The sequence below is a fragment of the Elephas maximus genome, chromosome 5 (assembly GCF_024166365.1).
Source record: "Elephas maximus indicus isolate mEleMax1 chromosome 5, mEleMax1 primary haplotype, whole genome shotgun sequence".
In the NCBI taxonomy this organism is placed as follows: Eukaryota; Metazoa; Chordata; class Mammalia; order Proboscidea; family Elephantidae; genus Elephas; species Elephas maximus.
The window spans coordinates 82,431,031-82,458,521 of record NC_064823.1 but is presented as its reverse complement, the minus strand read 5'-3'; the positions used below and the strand labels follow the sequence as shown (position 1 = coordinate 82,458,521).

General features: G+C 42.8%; 1 protein-coding gene across 1 annotated transcript in view; it reads left to right on the top strand.

Moving 5' to 3' along the window:
* The window catches only part of PARM1 (prostate androgen-regulated mucin-like protein 1), a 122,778-nt gene that overhangs the window by 70,434 nt on the left and 24,853 nt on the right, over nt 1–27,491 (top strand). Inside the window, exon 2 of the mRNA XM_049885995.1 lies at nt 4,720–5,436. Coding sequence (XP_049741952.1) covers nt 4,720–5,436 — 717 coding nt within the window. The remainder of the gene's footprint in view (nt 1–4,719; nt 5,437–27,491) is intronic.

The following is a 27,491-nucleotide window of genomic DNA, read 5'->3' as shown; positions in this document are numbered from 1 at the left end:
ATGTCATTTCCAGCACCATCATGACTTCCATGATACAGCTTTTAGTATCTCTGAAAATGACAATGCATGTGTCACCCTGAACATCATATACCTTAAGTGAGATCTTGTAGATTCTCATCCTTTAAGAACCAACTCAAATGTCATCTCTTCTGTGACTTTTCTAAATGTCATTTGAAAACAGCATTTGTTTATTTTTACATTCCATGGTCCCCATACAGAATTTGTAAATCTCTCCTCAGGGCTCCTATTGCACCTTGCTTTTTCTTCCATAAAGCACTTATCTCATATCACATATTTTAAAAAATTGGTTGTCCTTTATGTCCTTCTAGATATTGAACTCTCTGAAGGCAAGGTCATGGACGTAGAGGCTACTCAATAAATGCCTGAAGGAATAAATTGGTCTTTTTTTCTATATCACTCATTCCTTCTTTATCTCAGGCTTCCAAAGACTTTTTGACTCGACTAACTACCAGACTGAGGCTCTCTCTGATGCTACCTGCCCATCTATTATGTTATGAACAGCAGTTAAACATGGTCATCTTTTTGCCCTCAGAATCTTTAATTAGTCATAGGAGCTGCCAGGATGCAGAGCCAGTAAGCTCCAAAGGCCACAGATGAAGACCCAGGGTCTTAATACAGGGATTTGTCCATATTTCAGAGATTTCTTCATCATTATGCATCCTGAAATTGTTGACAGTTTACAGATGCCAAAAGATACCATGTTGTCCCTGTTGTTGTGTGCCGTTGAGTTGATTCCGACTGATAGTGATCCTATAGGGCAGAGTAGAACTGTCCCATAGGGTATCCTAGACTGTAATCTTTACAGGAGCAGATCACTAGGTCTTTTCTCCTGTGGAGTGCCTGGTGGGTTCAAACTGCCAACTTTCTGGTTAGAAGCCAAGAACTTAACCATTGTGCCACCAGGGCTCCTTAAAGGCCACCATAGCATCATGGAACGTTATATGGCCTGTATCAGGTGATCTGTCCTCCTGTTTCCTAGGAGAGTAATTCTCCTGTGGTTGTGGTCTTGACCAACTCCTTTTAAATAAAACAAAACCATTTTTTTCTTTCCATTATTCTGATGATCAAAACCAAAAACCAAACCCATTACTATCAAGTTGATTCCGACTCATAACGACCCTATGACAGAGTAGAACTGCCCCATAGGGTTTCCAAGGAGCAGCTGGTAGATTCAAACTGCCGACCCTTTGGTTAGCAGCCAAACTCTTGACCACAGCATCACCAGAGTTCCATTTTGATGACAATTCAGTTAAATTCAGTAAAATAGTAAACAACGTTTTCAGGATATGTTCTGTAACACAGCTTTCCTTCAGCTACTGAATCTGTTGTGTAGTAGAATGATGAAGTAATCAGATATTATCCCAAGTGCCTGAACACCTCCCTGTTCATCTTGTCTTCCTTCCTCTGTGCTGGAATCTAGCCCATGGTGCATTCTCTCTGACTCTTAATCATGACTGACCATTGCCTACATGTCACCCCCAAGGAAATCACCTCAGTGTATATAGGATGAAGAGTTGAAGACCTAGCAAGGCATCAGACATAGGCATATGTCACAGCGAAATGGCAAAGAGGAGACTGGCCATTTTAAGCAGTTTTCCTGCCCTCAAATAACATGAGGTAGGCCACCATCCCTGAGGAAGGTATGATGGCTGTGACCATAAGTAAATGATACGTAGAAGGGGATGGAGAGATGACGGAGTATTCTTGAATAAAGTTCTTTTGTTCATTTATTTTTTTCCACTCTTCCTTCTTACTGCAAATACTTTTTGAGCACTCACTAGGAGCTAGGTGCTGTCCTAGGCTCTGGGGAAACAGCAATGAATAAGACCAAGTTCCTGCACCTTCATGGAGTATACATTCTGGTAGAAAAGAGAGAGAGAATAAATAAGTAAACACATAAATAAGTAATTTCAGGAAGAGACCAGAATTATGGAGAAAAATATATGGGCAAGGGGCAAGACAGTAGGAATTCCTTTAGTTAGAATTGTCTTGGAAGGCTTCTCTCAGGAAAAGGTGACATTTGAGTAGAGCCTGGATTGTGAGGAGAAATGGAATGACACAGAGGAGCAGCTCTGGATTTGGTTCAAGCTCTACAAGATGCCTTTAGGGTGTTTCCGTCAGTTAGTAACATGGGCTGGTTTACCATTTTTAAAGATCATACTGGCTGCTCTGTGGAGAATAAACTGAAAGGAAGGAAACCAGAAAGCCAAAGACCAATTAATAGACTACTGCAGTCTAGGCCAGTAACTGTGGTGGCTTAATTGAGGAGGTGGTGAAAAGCAGCTGTGTTGGGATATATTTTCAAGGTAGAGTCCTGAGGACTCACTGATAAATTTGATGTGCAGTGTGGGTGTAAGAGATGCATCCAAAATGATGTCTCAATTTTTAACTGAGAAACTGAGTGGATGGGGGTACCATCTACTGAAACAGAAATGACTATGGAAAAAGCCAGTTGGAGGGTGATAAGGAGCATAGGGTGGCAATCCAAAGATGCGTTACCTAGGAAGTGAAATTATCATTTTGTAATAACATCCAAAAAAAATGGGCATGGTTACATAGGTAGATGTGTATGCATATACATGTATAGGGAAGTATATGTGTGTATATATGGGTAGATGTATAGGTGTATCTGTAAGCATAGGTACATACAAGTATGTGTGTGCTGCATATATATTTATATATATATAATAAAGCACATGGGAGGCACAGTTACAGATAGTTCCTAGACATAACCAAACACCTCATGGGATTGGTTTACTGGATTTGAAGGCTTAGGAGGACAGTCTCGTGGGATAACTTTGTCAGTTGGTATAACATAGTTCATAAGCTTTATGTTCAACATCCTAATTTGGTGAGTAGTGTCTGGGGTCTTAAAAGCTTGCGAGTGGTTATCTAAGATACAACAGTTGGTCTCCACTCATCTGGAGCAGAAGGTAAAGAAGGCAATCAAAGATTCATAGAAGAAACTAGACTACTAGCCTGCAGGAACAACAGCCTCATCTATCCTGAGACCAGAAGAGCTAGACGGTGCCTAGCTACCACTATTGACCATTTTGACCAGGGGCACAATAGATGGTCCCAGATAGAATGGAAGAGAAATGTAGAACAAAATTCACATTCTTAAATAAAGGCCGGACTTACTGGACCAGTAAAGACTAAAGGAAACCCCGAGACTATTGCCCTGAGATACCCTTTAAACTTTGCTCTGAAACCACACCCGGAAGTCACCTTTCAGCTAAATAACAAGTTGGCTCATAAAATAAACAACAGCATTGGTAAGTACTGTGCTCCTTTAAAAAATCGTGGATATGAGACCAAATGACCAACAATTACCCTAAAGCAAAGATTAGAAGGTAAGGGGTGGGCAGGGAGGCTTGATTAATGGAAACAGAAAAGCCAGAATGGAAATACTGAGGACGTTGATACATTGTGGAAAATGTAATCAATATCGCTGAACAATATGCATAGAAATTGTTAAATGGGAACCTAATTTGCTATGTAAACTTTCACCAGACACACAATAAAATATTATAAAAATTAAAAAGAACCTATAGGCAACTCAAAAAAGAAAAGTGAAATTATAAATCCATGTCTAGCAGAGTGCTAGCACATAAAAAATGATTTATTAAATACTTGTTGAATGAATGAAATTGAGTAAGTAAATTAGGGAGGGAAAGAAAGAGAGGGAGGGAGAGAAGAAAAAAGAGTAGGTGGGAGGTAGGGAGGGAGGGAAAAAGGAACCTAACTCTAAATTTTACAAACTATGAAGGAGAATGTTTGGTAAAATGATATGATGCTAAAACTCCAGGCTAGAATTTGGGAGAACTGGATTTTGGTCTCAGAAAATATTTCCAAACTCATATTTCTCATTTGAGGGGATTGGACCAGGTACTCAGAGATGCCTTTTAGCTTTTTATTCTAGGACCTCCCTGTTTCTTCCTCCACAAGGAATATGCTCACAGACTTACACATCCCGTCCACAGACCCATAGCCCTTGCATCCCTGTGCATAAATGCAGAGCTGACAGCCCTCGGTAGCAGGGAGCAGACAATCAAGAAGCTTCTCTGGCTTTGCAGCACCAACCACACACTCACTGCCCCCACACAGACCCTTAGCATACCCAAAGGGTTGGTGGAGTAGGCACCTCAGCAGTCCAGATTCCCATCAGATCAGATCCCCAGAGGGTTTCACTTTTTAAGAACAAGGTTTCAAGTAAGATTGGTTCATTCTACATACTGGTTGTACATGTGTTGACTGACCCCCTTGTTGCTCTTACTCAGCCTTCTGCCTAGTTCCTATTGATCATTGAAATGGGAAACCAGTTGTCTTCAAGTCAGCTCTGACTCATGGCAATTCCATGTGTGTTGGAGTAGAACTGTGCTTCATAGCATTTGCAATGGCTGACTTTTTGGACATAGATTGGCAGGTCTTTCTTCTGAGGCACCTCTAGGTGGACTGAAACCTCCAGCCTTTTGGTTAGCAGCTGAACACATTAACTGTTTGCACTACCCCGGGACTCCATCACAAAGGGAGGGGAGAACAATTCATGTGAAGAAAAAAGAAGTCACCTTCAAGATTGGGAAAGGCACAATGAAAAATAAAAAATATGTGTGAAAAGACTGTAAAACAGCCTTGGGGTAATAGCTGAGCCTCTCAGGCTTTCACATAGTAACCACTTTTGTACTCGTTCTTCTGCAGGATTGAGGGTCCAGAGTCTGCCTACGTCAACCCTCTTGCCTGTTTCTCTTTCTTCAAAAATTACCCCACCGACATCTACCTGGACTAGCTCTCCAGAAAACACTGCTGCAGCCACTGCCTCCCCTACCAGTGACACACATAGCAACTTGCTACTGCCAGTGCCATCGTCATCCCAAACACCTCCACTTCTCAAAAACACTTCTGTAGAGACCAGACAGGAGGAGGTCACCAGGCCAGCTTCAGACTGGGAAGGCATAAGCACAGACCCTTCACCTCCTGGGCTTTCACCAACAAGCGGTACGGTCCACTTAACATCCACACCCACAGAACATAGCTCGGGCACTTCTGAAACAAGCGTGCTTCCTACAGGGTCCTGGTCATCCGCTGAGTCTCCCACTCTCATCTCCTCTCAGTCTCCAGTCTCATCACCCTCGTCCGCATCAACCTCACTACCTGAGGTTCCTTCTACCCCTGCCACCACTGACTACAGCTCAGCCGTGACCAGCAGCAAGCCCCCAGGAACTCCAACCCCAGCAGAGTCCCCAGCAGAGGAGCACAGCTCTGACCATACACCCACTTTACATGCCACTACCGGGCCGGTGACAACACCCCAAGAAACTGTGCCAACCAAGGTAACCTGTGAGCTGATAGACAGCAAGACCACCGCCACCTCCCCGGGTGTGATCATGGAGGAGGTAGAACATGCACTAAGTTCAGGTGAGTCTATACCTAGAACATTAGTGCTGTTGACTACACCGAGGTGAGTCTACATCTAGAACACTAATGCTGTTGACTACACTGAGGTGAGTCTATATCTAGAGCACTAGTGCTGTTGACTACACTGAGGTGAGTCTATATCTAGAACGCTGGTGCTGTTGACTACACTGAGGTGAGTCTATATCTAGAACACTAATGCTGTTGACTACACTGAGGTGAGTCTATATCTAGAGCACTAGTGCTGTTGACTACACTGAGGTGAGTCTATATCTAGAACACTGGTGCTGTTGACTACACTGAGGTGAGTCTATATCTAGAACACTAATGCTGTTGACTACACTGAGGTGAGTCTATATCTAGAACACTAATGCTGTTGACTACACTGAGGTGAGTCTATATCTAGAACACTAATGCTGTTGACTACACTGAGGTGAGTCTATATCTAGAACACTAATGCTGTTGACTACACTGAGGTGAGTCTATATCTAGAACACTAGTGCTGTTGACTACACTGGGACGTTAACAATGCAGTTTGGTTAACCAAGCACAATTGATTAAGGTTGAATTTTGAAATGCAACACCTGAGCTGAATTGTAATTCCACAAGAATGCAAAGTTTATAGTCATTTAATAAATTCCATACGATATTTATTAGTTGTGGCCAATTAATGAACTAATTAGTTAATTAATTAAACAAATATGGTTTGTCTTGACATAATGTCACAGGTAAAAGAGAAACGATGTATAACAAAGTGATGGACACCATGGCTTTTAGTCAAGCTTATTAAGTTTAAATTCTGGCCCCTGACCTCGTATAAGTTATTTAATCTCTGTGTTTTTATTTTTCTTCATCTGTAAAATGGAGATAAAATAAGGGCTACCACAAACAGCTCTTGTGAAGATTAAATGAGATGACATATAAAGTACTTAGAACAGGACCTCACGGGGAATAAGTTTGTCAGTTATAATTGCTTTGGAGTCCCTGGATGGTGCAAAAGGTTAAGCGCTCAACTACTAGCTGAAAGATTGATAGTTCAAACCCAGCCAGAGGTGCCTTGGAAGATAGGCCTGGTGATTTGCTTCTGCGAGGTCAAAGCATTGAAAATCCCATAGAGTCCAGTTCTACTCAGACATGGGTGGAGTTGCCATGAGTCCAAATGGACTCGATGACAGCTAACAACAACAATTATTATTCTGTTCAGTGTATTAAAGGAGTGTTTACCTCAGGGAAACAGTCAAAGAATGTAGACTGGTGGTGGAGAGACTTATTCTTTGTTTCCACTGATGTATTTCATGGAAAAGACAATAAATTGTTGTCACATTTGTTTTTATCCTTCCAGCAACCTTGTGAGGTTGGTATCGTTTTTACCTTCATTTGCAAATTATGGAGAGAGATAATGGAGAGAAATTTAGGGTCTTTTCTGGGCTACATGCACTGACATTGATGTGAAGACTAGAAACTTTGGCGTATTGGCCAGGAAAAAGCTTTAGTGGCAGCATTTGACTTCTTGGTTGAGAAACAACGAAGTGAGAACAGCCATGAGGTGAATGGGGGAAACTGAGGTGTACCCCTTCCTTGGGTAGTTTTGCCAGGGACACAGACCAAGGGTGGAATATTCTGGACAGAGCCACACTTGGCCAACAACTGTCAAAGGAATGGCTGTCAAATGGATGTTGTTGAGGAGAAATTAGCATCTTTTAATAAACAACTTTTAAACAATGACTGTGAAAAATTTTTTTTTATGAATCAACCTTCTTGGCTGCTAACCAATAGGTTTCAGGTTCGAGTCCATCCAGAGGCACCTTGGAAGAAAGACCTGGCAATCTACTTTGAAAAACAAAATCAGCCATTGAAAACCCTATGGAGCACAGTTTTACTCTCACACACATGGAGTCGCCATGAGTCAGAATTGACTCAACAGCACCTGGTTTACTGGTTACGAATCAAAGCTGTGCTAGGCAGTTGTAGGCAATGAGGAGAGATAGAACTAAGATTAACAAACTAATTCCTGCTATTGAATAGCTCATAATTTAGTGTGTGTGGGGGGTGGGGGTTTCTAACAATAACAAATTCTTATTTTCAAAGGCCCAGTATATCAGTGAAGGTCTCAACAGGAAAGAAAGAGACACTCAAACTGGAATAAGAGGAACTAATTACAAAGCTCTGGCTGGGGTGTGGGGGAGCCACAGGAGTAGTAACATCAGGAGCGTTACCAGCCAGCCTAAGCCTGAGTAAAGAAGGGACTAGCTAGGAGAACCCAGGAGAGAGAGTTCTGTAGAACAGGTCACCATAAGAGGAGCAGTGACCTTAGGTCACTAACCCAGGGAAACCCCCATTCAGTGAGTGAAGCAAAGAAATCCTCCGCCCCCAGCTCTCCAACTTTCCTCTGATCTGTTGACTCCCTATTGGCCTGTCCAAGCCAGAAGCCAAAGGAGGAAGGAACCTACCAATAGAACCCATACAAGTCAGCCTCCTGGAGGGTGGCCTGAGAGCAAAGCAGAGGAGGGTGAAGAGGGGAACTAGAGGAAAAAAGAAAGAACTCTGGGAACCCAGTTCAAATGTTGATTCCTCTGTGTGGCTTTCATGAACTTCTTGGGAAGAATGTGCGGCCTCTTCCCATTCACACCCTATTTATACCACTTAGACACTGCATTTAGATATGTGACTTCTGACTGTCTCCATCCCCTCCTGCACTCAGGCTTCTTGAGAACTGGGACCATGCCTGATACTTTGACACTCCCAGCATGCAGAAAACACCTCTGGTACAGAGTGGGCCCTGAGAGCAGAGTGGATGTTGATTTTGACTCAGTGTCTTGAAGACTTCCTAATAAAGGTGCCATCAAAGTATAGGCCTGCGGCCAGTGCCCCACCTCATCTCTTCTCTCTTTCCCAGTTGAAGGCCTCCTCACCACCTATTTGAGCTATTTCTTCAGCTTCTACCCTCTCTTCACTCTGCCCTTTCCAGGGTGCCCTAGACATGGTGGGCTAATACTCCTGAGCACAAGTTCTGAGCTTAGAATGCAAGAATGTGGTCATCTGACACAACCTACTCCTCGGGCTAGATTATCTAGGACAGTCCAGTTCCAATAGTCTGTCTTTTTGAGATCATCCCATGTATCTTGATTTCTTCACCTCTAAGTAAGCAGGGTCAAGAGGCAAAAAAACTAGTGTCAGAGTTGAATCCTGAACTGTTAGAACCAACCAATCAGTTGTCATCAAGTCAGTTCTGATGCATAATGACCCCTTGTGTATCAGAGTAGAACTGTGCTCTGTAGGCTTTCCCATGACTGATTTTTCAAACATAGACTGCCAGGCCTTCCTTCCACGGCACCTCTGAGTAGACTTGAACTTCCAACCTTTCTGTTAGCAGCTGAGCCAACTGTTTGTACCACCTAGGGACTCTGAACCTTTATAGCTCTACAGAATACTGTATAGAGTAGGAGGTCCAGAGTAAATGTATGAAAGAGTGAGTGACTGGGGGTTACAGGGAGACCACAGAGCTTGGGCCTGTGTACATTTCATTTCAGTGTACATTTCGCTTACAAGCTACAAAAATATTTATTGTGCATCTACCAAGAACTTGTTCTTGATGCAAAGAAGTAGAAGACCTGTCCTCTGAGATTTTATAGTTTACACAGAGAGAAATAGCATAAGCACCAATAACTCTTAATGCCACTCATTAATTTCTGCTCTAAGAATAAACCAAGGTGGGTAGGAGGACCTTTGGGATGTTGTGATACAATCTGTTCATTTCATAGGTGAAGAAATTATGTCACACCGCTCGGTGCCAGCTGGGCCCAGAGCCCAGATCCCTCTTTCCACCACCCAGCATTGCTACACTGCTCATTTCTTAGCCCAGTAGACCAAGCAGCGCCCCATGAGACTGTGCTCTGGATTACTATTTTGGGATGTTCTTGTCCTGCCTTTAGCAGTAGCAGTACTCCCTTTGGAAGCACTTTGTCATAGTCTATTTTTTATGTAGGTTCACGGGGCAGTTCTTCTCTGTCCTATAGGGTCGCTATGTGTCAGCATTGACTCGGACAGCACACAACAACAACAATGTGGATTCACACAGCATGTTTCTATTAATCCTTGTAAGGACTCATCCATTCAAAGGATACCTATCCATCTTCATCAATAAGTATTTATAAAACAAACTAATTGCTATCAGAGTTAAATTTGACAAAAGGGATTGGGGAAGATTCTGTGATGGAGAGAGCACATGAGCTGGGCTGAAGAGATGAAGGATTTGGGGCATAAGGAGAGAGAGAGGTAGCAAGGGAGATTCAGCCAGAGGAACACTGTGAGCAAAGTAGGGAGCCAGCATAGTGGACAATGCTGCAGAATTTGCTGTGGGATACACCTGGCTTGGGAACCCAGTCCTTTCACTCAGTTTTACACACTGAAATTGCTCTTGTCGTGGAACCCAGTGCCCTCCACATTGCCACATCCAGTAGTTAATTCTCAGACCTGGTTTGCCTGACCGGTCAGCAGCATCTGACACAGGTGATCGCCTCTAAAGTCCTCTCCATTTGACCTCCAGGACATAGTCTCTCTTGGTTCGTTACCTATCTCACCGGAAGCTCCTTCTCAGCCTCTTTTGTCTTACTTCATCTTCCTCCCTCTACAGGGCAATACTGGCCCTCCTCTCTCCCCGTCTCCTCACACTCACGCACTTCCCCTCTCCTCTCTTCCCTCCACACTCAGTCCCCTGATCTTGTCTAGTTTCAGGGCTTTAAATGCCATCCATAAAAGGATGACTCTCAGATTTACTATTCTGTCTCTGTTTTGTTTTTTTTCTTTTCATTGAACCGAAGACATGTATATCCAACTGTCATCTAATTCATAACCTCCACTTAGATGGCTAAGAGGCATTTCAAACTTAATATAGATAAAATGAATTATTGATTTCTCCGACTAGCTCTCAGTCTGTGCCTCTCTCAGTCTTCTTTCAGTTCCTCAGGCCAAAAGCCTTAGACTAAACTAAGACTCCTTTCTTTCTCTCATGCTCCACATCCAGGCCATCAAGACCCCAATCTCTTTTCACCCATCCATCGTCTCTCACATGTGTTATTTCAGTGTTCCTGTAAGTGATCTCCCTACTCCCACCCTTGCCAGGACAGAGCCTGTTGCTCCTCAGCACTAGCTCTCCAGTTGCCTCCCTTCTGAATCAGAGTAAAAGCCAAAATCTGTATCATGCCTACAATGTTCTGCCTGATCTGACTCCCCACATCCACTTTGCGCTCACCTTCTTACACTTTCCCCCTTAAACACACTGACAGTGTTGCTCTTTATTGAACATACTGAGAACACTCATGCCTCAGGGCATTTGCACTTACTGTTCCCTCTGCAAGAAACATAGCCCCTTCACAGCTTTAATGGCTCACACATTTTCATCAGTCAGGACTCTGTTTAACTGTTACCTCCTCACTGAGCCCTTTACTTACACCCCTACCTGAAATAGCAACCCCCCCACCATCACGGTCGATTCCTTTACTCAGCTTTTTTTCCCTTTTGATCATTTACCATTTCCCAAACCGGGTGCCTTTGCGTTGATTTTGACTCATGGAGAACCCATGTGTTTCAAGGTAGTATTATGCCCATAAGGCTATGATTTTTCAGGAACAGATCTCCAGGCTTTCCTTCCAAGACTCCGCTAGGTGAATTTGAACCAACAACCTTTTAGTTAATAGCCCAGAACTTAACCATTTGCACCACCCAGGGCAACCGGATACATGGTATGCCTACAATAACATTTGTTGATAAAGGAAAGAATCATTCAACGAAGGTGAGTTATTTAAGCTCTCTGAGCATCAGCCTTTTCATCAGAAAGATAGCATAAAGATAAAATCTGTGTGATTGGTTATTGCAAGGTTTAATTGAGATAATAAATTTACAACAGATTGGCCATTGATAAATGGCTCAATTGATGACTATCCTCGTTGCTACTTCACTGTTATTTACAGTTATTAATTTACATTGTTAGTATTATTACTATTCTGCTGTCATTATTATGATTGCTGTTGTTATTACATTTATTACAATGAAGAGGCCCACCATCTTCAACATTTTTTCAACTTCTCCTGTGAAAGTATCTGAGTAGGTACTGGGCATATAGGCATGAAGAAGGCAATTGTTACCCTCGTGGCGTTTACAATGTAGCATGTACACAGCATAGCAAGTACCCTGTTTGATGGGTGCTAGGCTGCCTGAAGGGAGACGTTGCAGATGAAGCAGGAAGAGGACAAGTATTGGAGGACCCAAGGTAGTAGGATGAGACAGTTAGCTCTCCTTGCCAAACCACTGATAGCCACTTTAGGCTTTTGATCAAGGCAAGAACATGCTCAGAATTATATTTAAGTGTATCCAACCGGCAGAATTATGTAAGGTAAGTTGGAGAGAGTTCAGCGCTGGAAACATGTAGACCAGTTAAGAGACCTGGTTTCTGGTTTGTCATTGTTACCAAGAAGCGTGTCACTTCACTACTCAGACTTTTAAGTGTTCTCAGCTATAAGCTGAATATAAGAGAGACACTTTTTCAGGTCCTTCTGGCTTGTCATACTATGATAATTGTTTATCTCAATTGCCCTGTGCAGAAAGAATGAGTTTCATATTTATCTGAAACTTACCAAGAATATACATGTTCCAAGAATTGGGCTAGTGACCGATACACACGTACCCCTTTGTCTAATCCTCATACTTTCCAGTGAGGTGAGCAACACAGCACCTGTTCTACAGGTGATTAAACAGGTTCCGAAAGATTAAGAGACTTAAGTTCTCACATGAGTGATTGGGCCTGGCTTCAACCTCAGTTCTTCTGATCCTAAGTCCAGTGTTCTTTCCACTACACCAGTACTACCTGACTCTGCAGAAATGAAAAATGGGAAAGAGAGCAATGGCCTCCAAAGCTACTGTGAACATGAGCTGGATGGGATGTTGTCAAATGCCAGGTGCTGCCAGAGCTGATTCTAAGATGTAGAACTACCCAGTAGGGGTGGAACTACGCAATTGTTTTTTGAATTCCTGAACTAAATTGAATGGCTCTGTGAACAATTAGGTGCTCCGTAAATGCCAAGGAATTAACTGACATTACACATCAAGTTACAGTATACTCAAAGTGTCATCAATCCTTGTATATGCAGACTTTAAAATTACACTCTACTTGTTGCTAGTGGCACAGTGGTGAAGTGTTTGGCTGCTAACGAAAAGGTCGTCAGTTCAGGTCCACCAGCCATTTTTTGGAATCCCTGTGGAGCAGTTCTACTCTATCCTATAGGGTCACTGTGAGTTGGAATCAACTTGACAGCAATGGGTGTGGTTTTGTTGCAAAGTGGATATTCTCTTTTGTCTGTAAATTCCAAGTGTCCATTGGTCTTTTTATTATTATTATTTTATTTTTTTTATTGGTCTTACGGAAACCTTGGCGGCATAGTGGTTAAGAGCTATGGCTGCTAACCAAAAGGTCGGCAGTTCGAATCCACCAGGTGCTCCTTGGAAACCGTATGGGGCAGTTCTACACTGTCCTATAGGGTCGCTGAGTCGGAATCAACTCAACAGCAATGGGTTTGGTTTTTTTATTGGTCTTATGCTAATCTATATGTTCATTTACAAAGAAAAGGGCAGATAATTGTGTCAATTTGTGCCCTTTCAACTTTAAATCACCAGTCTGAACCGCAGTATTTATTCAGGTCAAATCAAGTTTCAAATAAGCAGGTACAGACATCTAAACATCTCTGTGTCCACACCTGCAAGGGACTTTCTGCTCTACAAGACATCTCCTTATTCTGTGACTAATCCTTCGAATGAATATACATTTGAAGAAGATTAACTCTTACAAAAGGTAGAAGGATAATTTTAAAAATGTATGTAGAAAAGTTCTAGGAATAAAAATGTGTATCGTAGTATGTTAATGACCACCATATTTAAATGATACATTAAAAACGTGTTAAAGGGGAAAAATGATTTAACTAGAAACATAGCATGAGAAAGCCATGTAAAAGAATGTTAGACATTTACTTATTAGATTCTTTAAGAATGCCCAGAATATATCAGAAAGCAATAATCCTAAAAAATACATCTTAGGCTCAGTTTTACAAATATTACATCACTGTTCACAGCCAAGCCTGGTCCTCTTAGTGGATAATAAACCAGTAAATCAGTTGCCATCAAATCAATTTCAACTGATGGCAACTCCATGTAGGGTTTTCAATGGCTGATTTTTCAGAAGTAGATCACCAGGCCTTTCTTCCAAGGCACTGCTGGGTGAACTCAAGCCTTCAGCAGTTAACAGCCAAGGGTATTATCCATTTGCACCACCCAAGGACTCCTAATGAATGGTGCCAGCATATTTTCAGTTCTCTCTCTCCTTCACTCTCCTCTCCATCAAGTAATATTGATTTTGAAGTCTTAATAGCTCCCAAATTCATTCACTTCTCTCCACTCCCTCTCACATCGAAGCTCCCTAATTCTACTGCGCTCCTTCACATCCACCCCTGTACCAATCTCGCCCATCTTACCTGTCTCCACACAGCAGCCAGAGTGACCTTAAACACACATCTGAACAGGCCACATATGACATCTCCATAACCAACATCCCATCTCCTCCGGGCATCCGACTGTTGTTAAGATGAAGTCCACAGTCCTTCACTTTACATGGCTAGTGAAGCCCTGTAGGGTCAGCCCCTGCCTGCATCTCAGCCCCCTGCCCTCCTCCCTCTACCTCCCAGGCTGGATGTCTCTCAGTACTGTGAATCTGCTGATCTCCCTTCACTCATTCAGACGCTTCTACCTGGAACCCTCTCACAACACATAGCACAATACGTGATTATACATTTACCTCATGTGGCTCTTTGTCCATCACTACACTGCCTTCCAAGGTATCTGAGGGTGTGATTTTGTCTGTTTTGACTCACAAACATATTTCCAGTACCTACAGTGCCTGGCTCAGTGTAGGTGTTCAATAAATGTGTGATGAATGAATGAATGACTTTTGATGACTAAGTACCAAAATTTAGACAATACATCCACTTATATTCTTGGCCTCATAAATCCTGGGTTTGGTATTGAAAATAAAGAAAAATTGAACACCCTCACCTGTGCACACAAAAATACCTTTTGAATATACTGTCATACCTGTAGGCTGTCTAAAGGCTGTTCTGCTGTTGCTAAGGGTTTCTGCCCACCTTCGTTCTCACTACCTCTCTTCTGACTACCACCTTTGGCTTTCCCATAGGTTTCAGGAATGGCCAGGTTAAAGGTTGTTATAGATTTTCACTCCACTTTTTCCTTTTGTACCCAATTCTTTAAACTTACGCTAAACCTCAGAGCTTGCAACTCCCACAATGATCTCCAGCTGTCAGATTTTATCTTAGGTTAAAAATATTTTGAGCTATTGTCTCTACTACTTGTATTTCTCCTTTGGCTTATTTTTATTACCTAAATCTTAATCTGGTTCTTGAAATATTCTTGGAAAAGTTATGTCAAGATAATAAAGAAAATCAACTCTTTACCATTTATGTTGTCGTCTGGTCCAAGTACTGTTCCATCACATATTTTAATTGTCTCAGTGTCACCTTTTATTACATTTAGAGGGTTTCTATTTCCATGGAACAGTTTCATTCTTCTGCTTTACATACTTTTCACCAATCATAGCTGGCCAAAGTGATTTGGGAAATGCTTCACTGAGGAAGTAGGAGTTGACTTGTAAGCACAGCTGACATAATTGTTGATTCTGTGGCTGGTGGGCTTATTGGGAAACTGATTGGAATATGCCTGACTCCATATCTAGATTGCACTTTTACCCTAAGCTTCCAACTCAAAAGAGTATGTCTTCTTAGTTACAAAATAACCGAGCAGGGAGGTGCCAATGGATTGGTACCAACCCATCATCTTGATTGGAAAAGGATCTGAAAGTCCCATCCTTGACATGTTGACTCAGGAAAATTGTATTAAGAGGGCACATAACGGATACTAAATTGATATGGTCCTCAGCTCACCTTTTTTCTTGGTCGTTAGAAAGAAAATATTGGTCAATGAGAGAAGGCATTTTATTATAGTGTCTTGCTGTCATCATTAGACTCATGGTCTTCAGGCTTGTGACCACAGGCTGAAAAGTGAGGATAAATTTAAGCTAAAGTCATAAAACCTCAGTGAGTTCATGGAAGTGGGCCATCAAAACCACTTTGCCTATTTCTTTGTGGAGAAACTGTGGGGTAACTTCAAAGCCAGACTGTAGGAAGGCGAGAGTGTTACTAACAGTCCAAGCTTTGGCATCAGACTGCCTGGTTTAAATGTCAGCAGTGTCATTTGCTGGATGGAATACTTGGTCAAACTTATTCATCCCTGGGTGTCCCGTTTTCCTCATCTATGACATAACGGTTCTAACAGTATCATGCCTGCCTAATCATTCTTATTAGGATTAAATGAGACGGGTACTATATAAAGTGTCCCCAACATAGTAAGTACCAAATAAATGTTAGCCATTACGGTTAGTACAGTTGAATCTGTAATTCTCAGTATAAGTTACTAACATGAGTTTTGACTCTTCCAGAATTTGATTTTCTTAATTTGAAAAATGAGAATGTTTGCAAAACACTTTAAGACTCCTAAAGGGACTTTTGCTCTAAAAATTAGGTCATAAAGATTCTTTTAAGCATTCGCCTATAGCACAATAAAGAAAATAATAATCCAAAAGGTGTGAAGGATAAGAATAGCTATATTCACCTTAGAAATAGTAACACTTTCAGAAAACCTGGGCAACCCAAGGAAAAGGGCTAAAGAGTTCAAACAATTAGAGATTTCTTGCCTAGAGAAAAGAACTTGTGGTGGGGGAGAGGAAGATACAAAAGCTGAGCTTTGGGATTTAGCCTAGACCCCACTTGCCCCTGTGGGTAGACAGTTAATAGATAGAAGTTGCTGTCTTCTCTTAACTTGCCTGCAAGTTTGGAAATTATTTTTCTTTCCAATGTTTTTAACTCTAAAACCTTAGGGACAAGAGTCTGGGAGAAATTAAAACTTGGTAAATACAATATTTAAAAGCAGGTTCTTACCTGGCCTTGGTGATTCATTACACAGAGGCAAGGCTAGATAAATTTGACTAATGGTTCTGTACAGATCCCTGAGTCCTTGGGGTTACAGCAGTTCTACTGATATTACTGCCCTTGACCAAGGTATTGGGACAGGTGACCTGAAACTGTGACTCTCTGCTCCCCCCTGTGTTCCATGCTCAAATGATAAATGTGCACACCATTGGGCCAGTAGGGTTAGCACTCTGCCATAGGCTCTAAGAAGTTCCTCCCTCTTTTCTTGCTTATTTCCTCTGAACCAAGAAAATTTCAATGTGGAAGGTCTTCCTTGCTGAGGCTGGTGGACCCCGAAGGAATCTGAGCCTCCACCTGGCTGTCTGGATGATTCTCAAAAAGGGCATATGTCAACTTCTGTGATTTATTTTCCCCTCAAATATTATTTTATCTATGGTCATACCTCACATTCATCATTGAAATAATAAAGCGACAAAGGGGGAGGTAACAACAACAAACCTCCTCCCTCAGTGTTCATGGAGGAAAATGGCAGCTCCTGAGCAAGACAGTGGCATGCTTCCTGCAGTGCATTATTTTCCCACTCTAGGTGTCATTCAGGCCTGCCTGGGTGATGCAGGCGGTTAAGTGCTGGGCTACTAACTGAAAGGTTGGCGGTTCAAACCCACCCAGAGGCACCTTGGAAGAAAGGCCTGGCAATTTGTTTCCAAAAATCAGCCACTAAAAACCCTATGAAGCACAGTTCTACTCTCTAATATATGGTTGTTTAAAGTCAGAGTCTACAAAGGGCTGACTTCTCAGCCTACACATACTTTTCTCCTGCCCAATGCCATGCAGATAGTTGACCTGAACTGGAAAAATCCCAGTGAATTATTTTTGATAATTTTATTGTTAATTGTACTCAGAATATTTGGATAGCAGAGAGATATGGGGATTTATTTTTCTCATTCTGACTTGACTGCTGAATAGAAATACCTACACCCTTCAGTCAAGGGATCAGATGGCCTGACATAACACAGCTGACCCACTCACATTTATAGATCAGTACTTTCAGGAGAGGGGAGGCAAGAGACTTCTCCTCATCCACAGCCAACACTAACTGTGCTTTTCTGTTCTTTTTCTTCAGTTATTCTCCAGAATAGGTGTGGGGTCTGGGTAGGAGAAGAAGTCCCTGGGTGGCGCAAATGGTTAAGCACTTGACTACTAACCAAAAGGTTGGCAGTTCAGACTCACTCAGAGCTGCCTCCGGAGAAAGGCCTGGTGACCTGCTTCCAAAAGGTTACAGCCTTAAACACCCTGTGGAGCAGTTCTACTCTGCAGTTGGTATATAGACTTTTGAATTTTGGAAACACTGTCCCGAAGTAGAGGCTGGGGCCTCGGTCCTGTTCACTACCTCAGCTACCAGCACTTTAAAAGCTGTTACTCGTTCTGAAGCCAATGAGTAGAGAATTTAAAAGAATCCAAGGAATCAAGAGATCTGAGTTCTCTGCCACTGAGGGACTCTGATCCAGACCAAACCTCTTTACTTCTATAACGTTCTATTTTATCATCTGCAAAATGAAGGCGTTAAGCTGGATGAGACTTCTTAGAAGTCCCTTTCAACAATAAAATTACATTATTGCCTTGGTTATGGTCTGGCTGAAGGGGAAACTTGAATAATGAGATCAGCAGTCATTGTTAATATCTAGGTTGGCTCAAGTGCTCCACTGAATCCAAGGTTCCTTCCTGGCTTCAGAGTGTTTATGGGTGAGAGGTGCGTGGATCCTAAGGCCTTTGAATTGTACTTGATAACGGACAAAGCATTTTAAAAACATTATTTAATACTCTTGGAGGAAAGGAGTGTTTTGTCAGAGTTTGGCACATAGTAAACAATAAACATTAGCTGTGTAATTGATGGAACGAATCCCATTTTGCAGATAGCAATGGGGGTAAGATGTGGCATGGAGGAGGAGAGGGGTGAAGTGACCTGCCCAAGACCATTCAGCTAGGGCATATACAAAGCCAGTCCCCACACCAGGTCTTTTGGTAGCATGAAGTACAAAAGCATAGCCCCAAAGCTTGAATCCCACTTCTGCCCACTAACCAATTGAAGAGATTCGTTAACTACTTGGAGACTAAACTTCCTAAACTCCAAATTGGAGAGATCTACCCACCTCTGCCTAGCTCAATGCCTAGCACGGGCTAGCCACAGGAAATGATGGCTACTGTGGTTTTTATGGGCAGGATTGTTTTCTTAATGCTTTTATTACTGCCCTTGGCACAATACCATAGATGCCCCCCAAGAACTATTATTAAGGGGAGATTGAATCCAGAGCAGTCTTTAAGGGAATTCTGTGAATAGCATTCAGATGTATGGGCCACCCATGCATAGGAGGAAATCTTAAGCCCTGCAGTCTCCTTTTGGTCTGGGAGCAGCCTTGTTATTGTCATTGTTGTTAGTTGCCATGGAGTCAGCCCCTGACTCATACTAACCCTGTACACAACAGAAGAAACACTACCCAGTCCTGCACCATCCCCATGGTCAGTTGCAGATGGGACTTTTGTAATCTATAGGGTTTCCATTGTCTGAATTTTGGATGCACATTGCCAGGCCTTTCCTCCTAAAGGCCAGGCCTTTCCTCCTAGTCTCTGTTAGTCTGGAAGCATTACTAAAACACTCTTTAGCATCATACCAACACTCAAACCTCCACTGACAGACAAGTGGTGGCTGCACATGAAGTACATTGTCTGGGAGTTGAACAGGATCTCCTGTTCACTGCCACTAAACCACCAGCACCTCAGGGGAGTGCCTTTAGGCCAACTGAACGGGAAGAGTGCTCCCAAACATTGGGCAGGCTTGGGCTGCTATATGGGAATCAGCTTGTTCAAATGGGGAAGCCAGTGTGTACACAGATTGCTGCTGTGTGATGGGAAAAGGGGAAGAGGAACACCATTTACTATTCTTAGAAACCCAGTAGAGTCCATATTACAGGTGTCAAAAGAAAGCTGAGATTAGGGGAGTGAAAAAGGCGTTGAAAATAAATTCCAAGTGGAAAAGAGGCCATATTGTGCTGAAAAAGATTGAAATTGTAAGTGAAAAAACTTTAAAACCATGGTAACCAGGAACTGTCCTGACTTGCGTGCCACTGGTTTGCATTCATTAAAAACCTGTGCTCCCTGATTCCCTGAAGCACAGCTGACATGCCCACGAGAGAGAGAGCAACAAAGGAAGAGAAAACAAGCACTTGACTTGAGCACATGGAAATCCTTTATTATCTCAACAGAGATTAATACTTGTAGCTCACCTTTTTACCCATATGCTCTAGATAGGTAAAATGCTTTTAGATAAAAATAAACCCATTCTCCAAACCAGGTTTTATAATCACATGAAGTGGAAAAGTATAGATCTGAAGGCTCCTGCCCGAAAATCCTCACAACTGGACCAATAAACAACATTATGATGAATGGAGAAAAAACTGAAGATGTCAACGATATCATTCTACATGGATCAACAATCAGCATCCATGGAAGCAGAAGTTAAAAAATCAAAGCAGTGTTAAACAGCAAAGATGTCACTTTGATGACTAAAGTATGTTCATACCAGACTTAGAAGAAATACAACCAAAGTGCTCCTTAGAAGTGAGGATAAAGAGGTTTCAGCTCACTTACTTTGGACATGTCACCCAATTGCTAGAAAAGGACATCATGTTTGATAGAGGACCAGTGAAAACCAGGGAAACCCTCAAAGCGATGGATTGACACAAGAGCCGCAACAATGCACTCAAGCATGCCGATGCTCATGAAGATGGCGTAGGACTGGGCACTGCTGAGCCCTGTTGTACATCAGACAGGCACGAGTCTGAGCCGACTCAATGGCAACAAACAGCATCAGGCCCAAAATCCACGTCTGCCCACTAGCCACCCACTAAGTAGTTTTTAGAAAGAATATAAACATGAGGTAAAAGATTCCTGTTGTGATAATATTTGGCTAATTTTGATAAATTTTGCCTCTGCAACTGTATGTGAAAAATGACTAAGCAGTGATTTCATGATTTAAAGTTTTTGAACAACATTAGGAAGAAGGATTAACTTACAGAAACAAGCTTGGGTTAAGTGTTAATTAAAAATACTTCTGGAGCATATTTGCATGCAAGCTGTATACCTTATAAAGGAGTTTTATTTTTGCATCACTACTAGTTGTAAAGTTAAATAAAAAATAGCTATGCTTTCAGAAGATATCCAAGCTATTTTATGAATTGCTTACTTTAAGCTTAGACAAATAAAGAAGTACAATTTCTTATCCCTGGCTTTAAGGGACTTTTATAGTCCAGTGAGCAAGCAGAACAAAAAAAAAGAAAAAAAAAATTTTTTTTTTCATAAAACCATGACTATAACACTGTATTTCATACCTCCATACAAAGGCGTCACTCGGGTTGGTGTCACCCAGTGCGGTAACCCGTGGTGTCACCACCCACCCCCTACCTCTTCCCAAGACTGCTCCAGCTTTCAAAGACTCGCTGTCATTTGTGAACTGCTCCTTCAGCAGTTATTGGCAGAAATAGAGTTTAGTGCCACCCCTCCCCCGACTCACCTACCTGCTTATCTATCCATCAAATTCTACACTATCCAGTGTGGCTTCCGGGGCCTTACATGTGTCTCTGGAGCTGGGTGTTAAAACCTCAGAGCCCTGGCCTGTGTTGCTTCTCCCTCCATCACAGTGGCCTACGTCAAGAGAGCCCATGAAGCTCATTCGGGAGAGGTTTGTAGGTTGGATTTGGGGCAAGAGGGAGGAGACAAGCATAGCTTCCCCTGGTGCGGGATAGAGAGAGAGAAGAATAGGAAGGAAATCCAAACAGAATCCAAGGCCAGAGGTCAAGCAGACCATTAATAATGGTAAAATTAGGATCCATCAAGTGGTAACCCAGACCCAGTGCCACCCAGTGCCGTCAAGTCGATTCCGACTCATAGCGACCCTATAGGACAGAGTATAACTGCCCTATAGAGTTTCCAAGGAGTGCCTGGTGGATATGAACTGCTGACCTTCTGGTTAGCAGCTGTAGCACTTAACTACCATGCCACCGGGGTTTCCCATCAGATGGCAATATCTGAGAATTGAGGTTCTCTTTTTTACTTTTTCACCCCCGCCTCACCATCCCCACCTGCCCTCCACCCCACCTTACCAATGCAAATTATCGTTTACCATTTACCCTGAGTTATTTAATGTACTGTAATGTGCAGCACTTGGCAGTAGTGTAACAGCTAATTTGGACCACAACACATACTAGAAGCCTGTGACATGGACCTTTTAGATTGCTTTGACTGTTGTCTGCTTCTAGCTAGTCCCTCATCCCCATTAATCTGAACTACTAAGCTTCAACCCCCCTTCACCAGTACGCATGAGATGATCTAAACCACCACACAGCCCTGAGCTAGGCCATGGTTTTGGCCAGACAACAGAAAGCAGACAGAGCATGTACCAGAGTGGCAAGTTTCATCCCCAAACAGACTCAGATCTAGCACTGGAGCCTAGGGGGCAGGAGGGCTTGGTGATTGGCAGCATGAACTTGAGAGTCTGCCCTTGAATCCCAGTTCTATTGTTTACCAGCCTTGTGGCTTTGGGCCCTTAATTTCTCTGTGCCTCAGTTTCCTTGTCTGTAAAGTAGCAGTAACAAGAATATCTACCTTATGAAGTTCCCATGAGGATGAAATGAATTGAAATATATAAAGCTCTTAGAACAGTCCCTGGCACCATAGTAAGTAACAGGAAAGTATCACTGCTATTATTTTTATTCTTGTTGCTTATTACGATTATTTTATTATTGTTGTTATTTGGGAGGAGATGTGATCCAAGACTCTTGCTATAAAGATGGAAGAGCCTTTTTCCAGAGTAATAAATTGAGATTTGGACACACACTCAGAGCTCTGTTGAGCCCCTTTCCTCACCAATCAATCACCCACAGGTGAACATACTCTTTTAAAGAGAAAGAATTCCTTTGAGACAAAATGTTGCTTTCCTCTTGGTGACTTTAACTGAAGAAGCCACTGTACACACTGAAGTGACCACCTTCTCATCTTCCCCATTTCTTGCCTAATCTGCCCACTGAGTCAATTCCAACTCATGGCAACCCTATAGCACAGAATAAAACTACCCCCATAGGGTTTCCAAGGAGTGTCTGGTAGATTGGAACTGCCGACCTTTTGATTAGCAGCCGATCTCTTAACTACCATGCCACCAAGGCTCTGGCTCTGGACCAGGAAGAGGAAATAAAAGAGCAAGAATACTGAAAAGCAGTCAAGAGTTTTGTTAATGACTCTCCTCAAAATGGATCAGAGGTACAAACACACACCCAGGACCTTGGTCAAAGTCCTTACACATACATTCTAAATAAGCTGACTGTTGATTTTTCTGGGAGTCATCTGTGGATAGGGGCAAGACACTCACCTTCTGTTTTTCACCTCTGGAAGCTTTCCACCATCACCTCCTCCACCCTAGCTCTCTCAGAGCAATAACAACTTTTAAAGAGCCTAGTAAAATTCTTTCTTTCAGAGGTTCACCCCATCACAAACTGGTATTTTCAGTTTGGATATAGTTGGCAAATATCCTGCCAAAGAGATCAGATGAAATATTTCTTTCATGTTTAAAAGAGGAAAAAAAAAAAAAGGAAAAGAAAACACCTCAATGAGAAGAGTTCCCAGAGGACCTTTTGAGGTTTGGGAATGTTGCCAAGCCCAGGAAGACAGGAGGGGACTTTTAGGTCAAGTGAGGGGGAGGGAGTTCGGATACAGGCAGAGAGCCTTCTGAGTGTAGACAGAGCTCCTGTGTTCACAAAGGACCAGTAGGTGTGTAACTGAAAGAAGGGGGTGAGGGGATGTGTATATAACATGAGAGGTAGCCCATGAGGAGACGGACCCTTAAAATGATGCCAGAGTTGGTCCCAGGACTGCCACAGGGTACAGAACCAGCCCAAAACAGAGAAAATGATGACCTTGGGCAGACACCTTCCTGTGGGGGAAGTAAGTAGGAGTAATGGTTGGCCAGGTCTGGAAACCACCCCAGAGCACAGCCTCCTGGGAGTTTGCTCTGGCTGCTTCAAGGATATTATCTCACTCTACTCAAACAGTTATTCCTAAAATAACTCTCCTCCAGCTCACCAACTTGCTCACACTTGGGACTCTCAAGAGCATGTGTGGCAAATAAGGAGCTGGGATAGTAGGACCAGAAAGGTAGAGTTATAGAAGTAAGTATGCAGGTAAGACGTGGAGCAGGGGATTCCAAGATGAATAGATGAGAGCCTGCTGCTAAGGAACTTTCTTAGTATCATGATTGGCATATACAAGGGCTTAAAAAAATGCCAATTATCATTTCATTTGCCCGTATTGGATGTATTCATTCAGCATTGAATGAGTCGAGCACCCACTATGAGTGTAGGGGAAGAGATGCAGAATAAATCTGATTAGAGTATACCTGGGGAGGCTCATGAACAAAACTCACTGTGTGTGAGTAGGAAGTAATCACAAAGGAAAAGGGCTGAGAGCACACAGCAGCATGGTAATTTGTTTGGGTGAGTCAGGAGAAGCTTCTCAGAACGGTTGATCTTTTAGTTAGGCCATAAAGAGTGAGTAGGAGCTGACTAAGCTGAGGAAAGAGTCCAGGGAAGGAACCAGTATATTAATGGTTAAAAATATAAAACCTGGAATGCAACAGTCCTGGGTTCAAATGCTAGCTCATTCATTTCCTAAATGTGAAACCTTAATCGAGTTCTTCATCTTTCTGAGCCTTAACTTCCTCATCTCTGAAATGGGAACTACTCCACTTATCTCGTAAACCAAATCCAACCAAATCTGTTGCCATCAAGTCAACTCATAGTGATCCTATAGGACAGAGTAGAACTGCCCCCACAGGGTTTCCGAGGAGCTGCTGGTGGATTCGAGCTGCCTACCTTTTGGTTAGCAGCCGAGTCCTTAACCACTGTACCACCAGGGATTAAGTGAGATGATAGCTGTGAAGTGCGTGACACAGTGCAAGCCCAAAGTAATCACCTGCAAATGGTAGCTCGTGCTATTCTTTAGCCTGTTTATTTTTGCTCTGGGCTGTTATAAAAGCGGCGCATGGCACCCTGAGAAACCCCAGCCTTCGGAGAGGCCCAAACTTCAAGGAGGCATTGGCTCATGGTTCTTCAAGAGCCCTCTGATCAGGCAGGAAGTGTTGATGCAGTGGAATGTTCTCGCATCTCAGCTTATAAAATACACAGATAAGTTTCTTCCAATTCTCTCTTAACTTCTGCTGGCTCCAGGGCTCCACAGTGTGAGTCACACCCCAGTCTGTAACTTGCAAAACCAACAAGGAAGAAAGAAATGCCAGTCACCCTTCCCATCCCCCCACTTCCAGTATACTGCACACCAAGTGTCCAGCATCTTCCTCGTAGGGCAAAGCCACCCCTGCCCACAGCCACACCTTCCTCATTTTCCCTTTCCCTGCCCCACCTGAAAAAAAGAAAAAGGGTAGCAGGAGAAGGGGAATTCCACTTTATTTTAAACAGAGCTCAGGAGGAAATGACGTTTGTTTTCTCAAGGAGGAAATAAAGCCCTTTCAGTTACCAAATAAAGTTGTGCTAATGTTGGAAACCCTGGTGGTGTACTGGTTAAGCGTTACGGCTGCTAACCTAAAAGGTCGGCAGTTCAAATCTGCCAGGCGCTTCTTGGAAACTCTATGGGGCAGTTCCACTCCGTCCTACAGGGTCGCTATGAGTCGGAATCTACTCGACGGCAACGGGTTTGCTTTTTTTTTGGTTTAATGTTGGCTTAGCAACCTCCTCACAGGCTCAAACCATGATGCCCTCAGATGTCGACTGTCCCAGGACTAAGCTTCCGAGGGCAGCAGCTGCTGTGGAGGCAAGAGCAAGCTCAGGACATAAGGTCGCCTAGGCTCTGGGCCTGATAAAGGTCTTCTACTTGTGGAGGACCCCAGCTTCCCTGACCAGCACCCTCTGAGAAAAGCCAGTTGGTGGCAGAATAGTTAATAAGGAAGTCCAAATGTTTAAGTACAAATTTTTTTACCTCAGACTAAAATCTGTTTTGGCCTCATATTGGGCAGCACCAACCCCCAGGAGTGCCCCTTTGCCCAGCTGCCCTTAAGGGACCATCACTGTGGAAAAATGACCTCCTAATTCCAGCTGTAGTCACGTGGGTTATCCTCAGGGGATAAGGAAGGGTGGCCTTGAAAAGCCAGTCCTGTTTGAAGACTGGGTTTGCACCAAGAACTAGAGAACCACTGGTGACATGGAGGGGAAGTGCGTCACTCTATCACTTGCTGTCCCCCAAAAGAGAACAGCACTTGAGCTGGGGAAGTTGCCTGTGTTCATCTTTAGAATGAGGTGATATATAAATAAATTCAGTAAATAGCAGAGTTGAAGGAGGCCCAACTACTTAGAGTCAGGGAAGAAACTTTGAGAAAGGTCAAACCTACAGTTTCCTGGATTAAACTATCTCTGGGGCAAGACAGAAGTCTTATAGGAAAACTAGCTAGATTCCGTCTCTCCCCCCATTTTTTTAAAAGAGAGAAATTAAAAGTTCCTTTTTTAAAGCTGCTCCTAAATTGCAATGGCTGTATCTTTTTGAATCTAAAATGCCCCCATCACCTTAGCTCGAGGCTATAATCCTCCTTTCAGAAGCTCTTAAAAGAGCTATAAAGGGAGCGCAGGTGGCTCAGTGGCTAAGTGCTCGGCTGCTAACAGAAAGGTCGGCGGTTTGAGCCCACCAGCTTCTCCAAGAGAGAAATGGGTAACAGTCTGCTTCCATAAAGATTACAGCTTGGGAAACCCCATGCGGCAGTTCTCCTCTGTCCTACAGGGTTGCTATGAGTTGAAATCGATTCACCCCCAAAAGGTTTGGGGTTTTTGATTTTTGGTTTTATTTTTGGTTAAAGAGCTCTTAAGAGGCTTCAGTGAACTTTGAACTTGTCTAATTTCTGCATAGCTTGGTGGCTGAGAAGCAAAGAACGGCCTTTTTTTTAAATTGTACTTTAGATGAAGGTTTACAGAGCAAACTAGTTTCTCATTAACCAATTAATACACATAGTGTTTTGTGACATTGGTTGCCAACCCCACCACATTTCAACGCTTTCCCCTTGTCGACCTTGAGTTCCCTATTATCAGCTTTCCTGTCCCTTCCTACCTTCCCATCCTTGCCCCTGGGCTGGTGTGCCCATTCAGTCTCTTTTTATTTTATGGGCCTCAAAGAACAGCCTTTCAGAGTAGGAGTGGAGGTTTTCCATAAGAGAAGCAGACCCAAAACTTTCTCAGCTTGGTACAGTCTACACATTTTAGCATCAGTCCCATAATTATGTCTTTACAATAGTGAAGGGGGAAGAAAAGTATACCAATAATTTTAGTAACCTGGTTCAGAAGGATCCCAGGGACAAAGAAATGAAGACGTGAGTATCCAGAAATGTGGAAGCTCTGAAATGGTGGACTCTGGTCAGTCTGGGTAGACATATCAAGTTCTGATCTTAGTTTAGATGTTAGCAGTGATCTTACTTGGCTCTCATTTAGAAATTATAATAGTCAGAGCATGGATGTCTGAGGCAGCCTTCTTTCACCCAAAACTTTTAGGGAGTTAACTAAAGGGTTCATAAGTAGATTGACCTGTGTTTGGCTCTGCTCTAATTCCTTTGGTGGAGATCCAGTGAGAAGAATATTAAATAAAAGCCATTCACACAAGAGGGAAAAAATAAAAGGAGAGAATGCATAATAATCTGAAAATGATCAATCTCCAAAAATGTGGGGAAGTTCCACCACCTTGGAGACCTGGTACACAAGAGATGGGCCCTGGTCCAGGATCTTACATTTGGATAGCACTTTAGCCTGGCGCATGCAGTATCTCATTTAATCCCCTTAAAATCATGTGAGATAAATATATTGTTATTTTTAGTTGCCACCAAGTCAACTTGGACTCGTGGTGACCTCATATACAATAGAACGGAACATTGCCCAATCCTGCACCATCTTCATGATCATTGGTGTACTCAAGTCCATTCTTGAA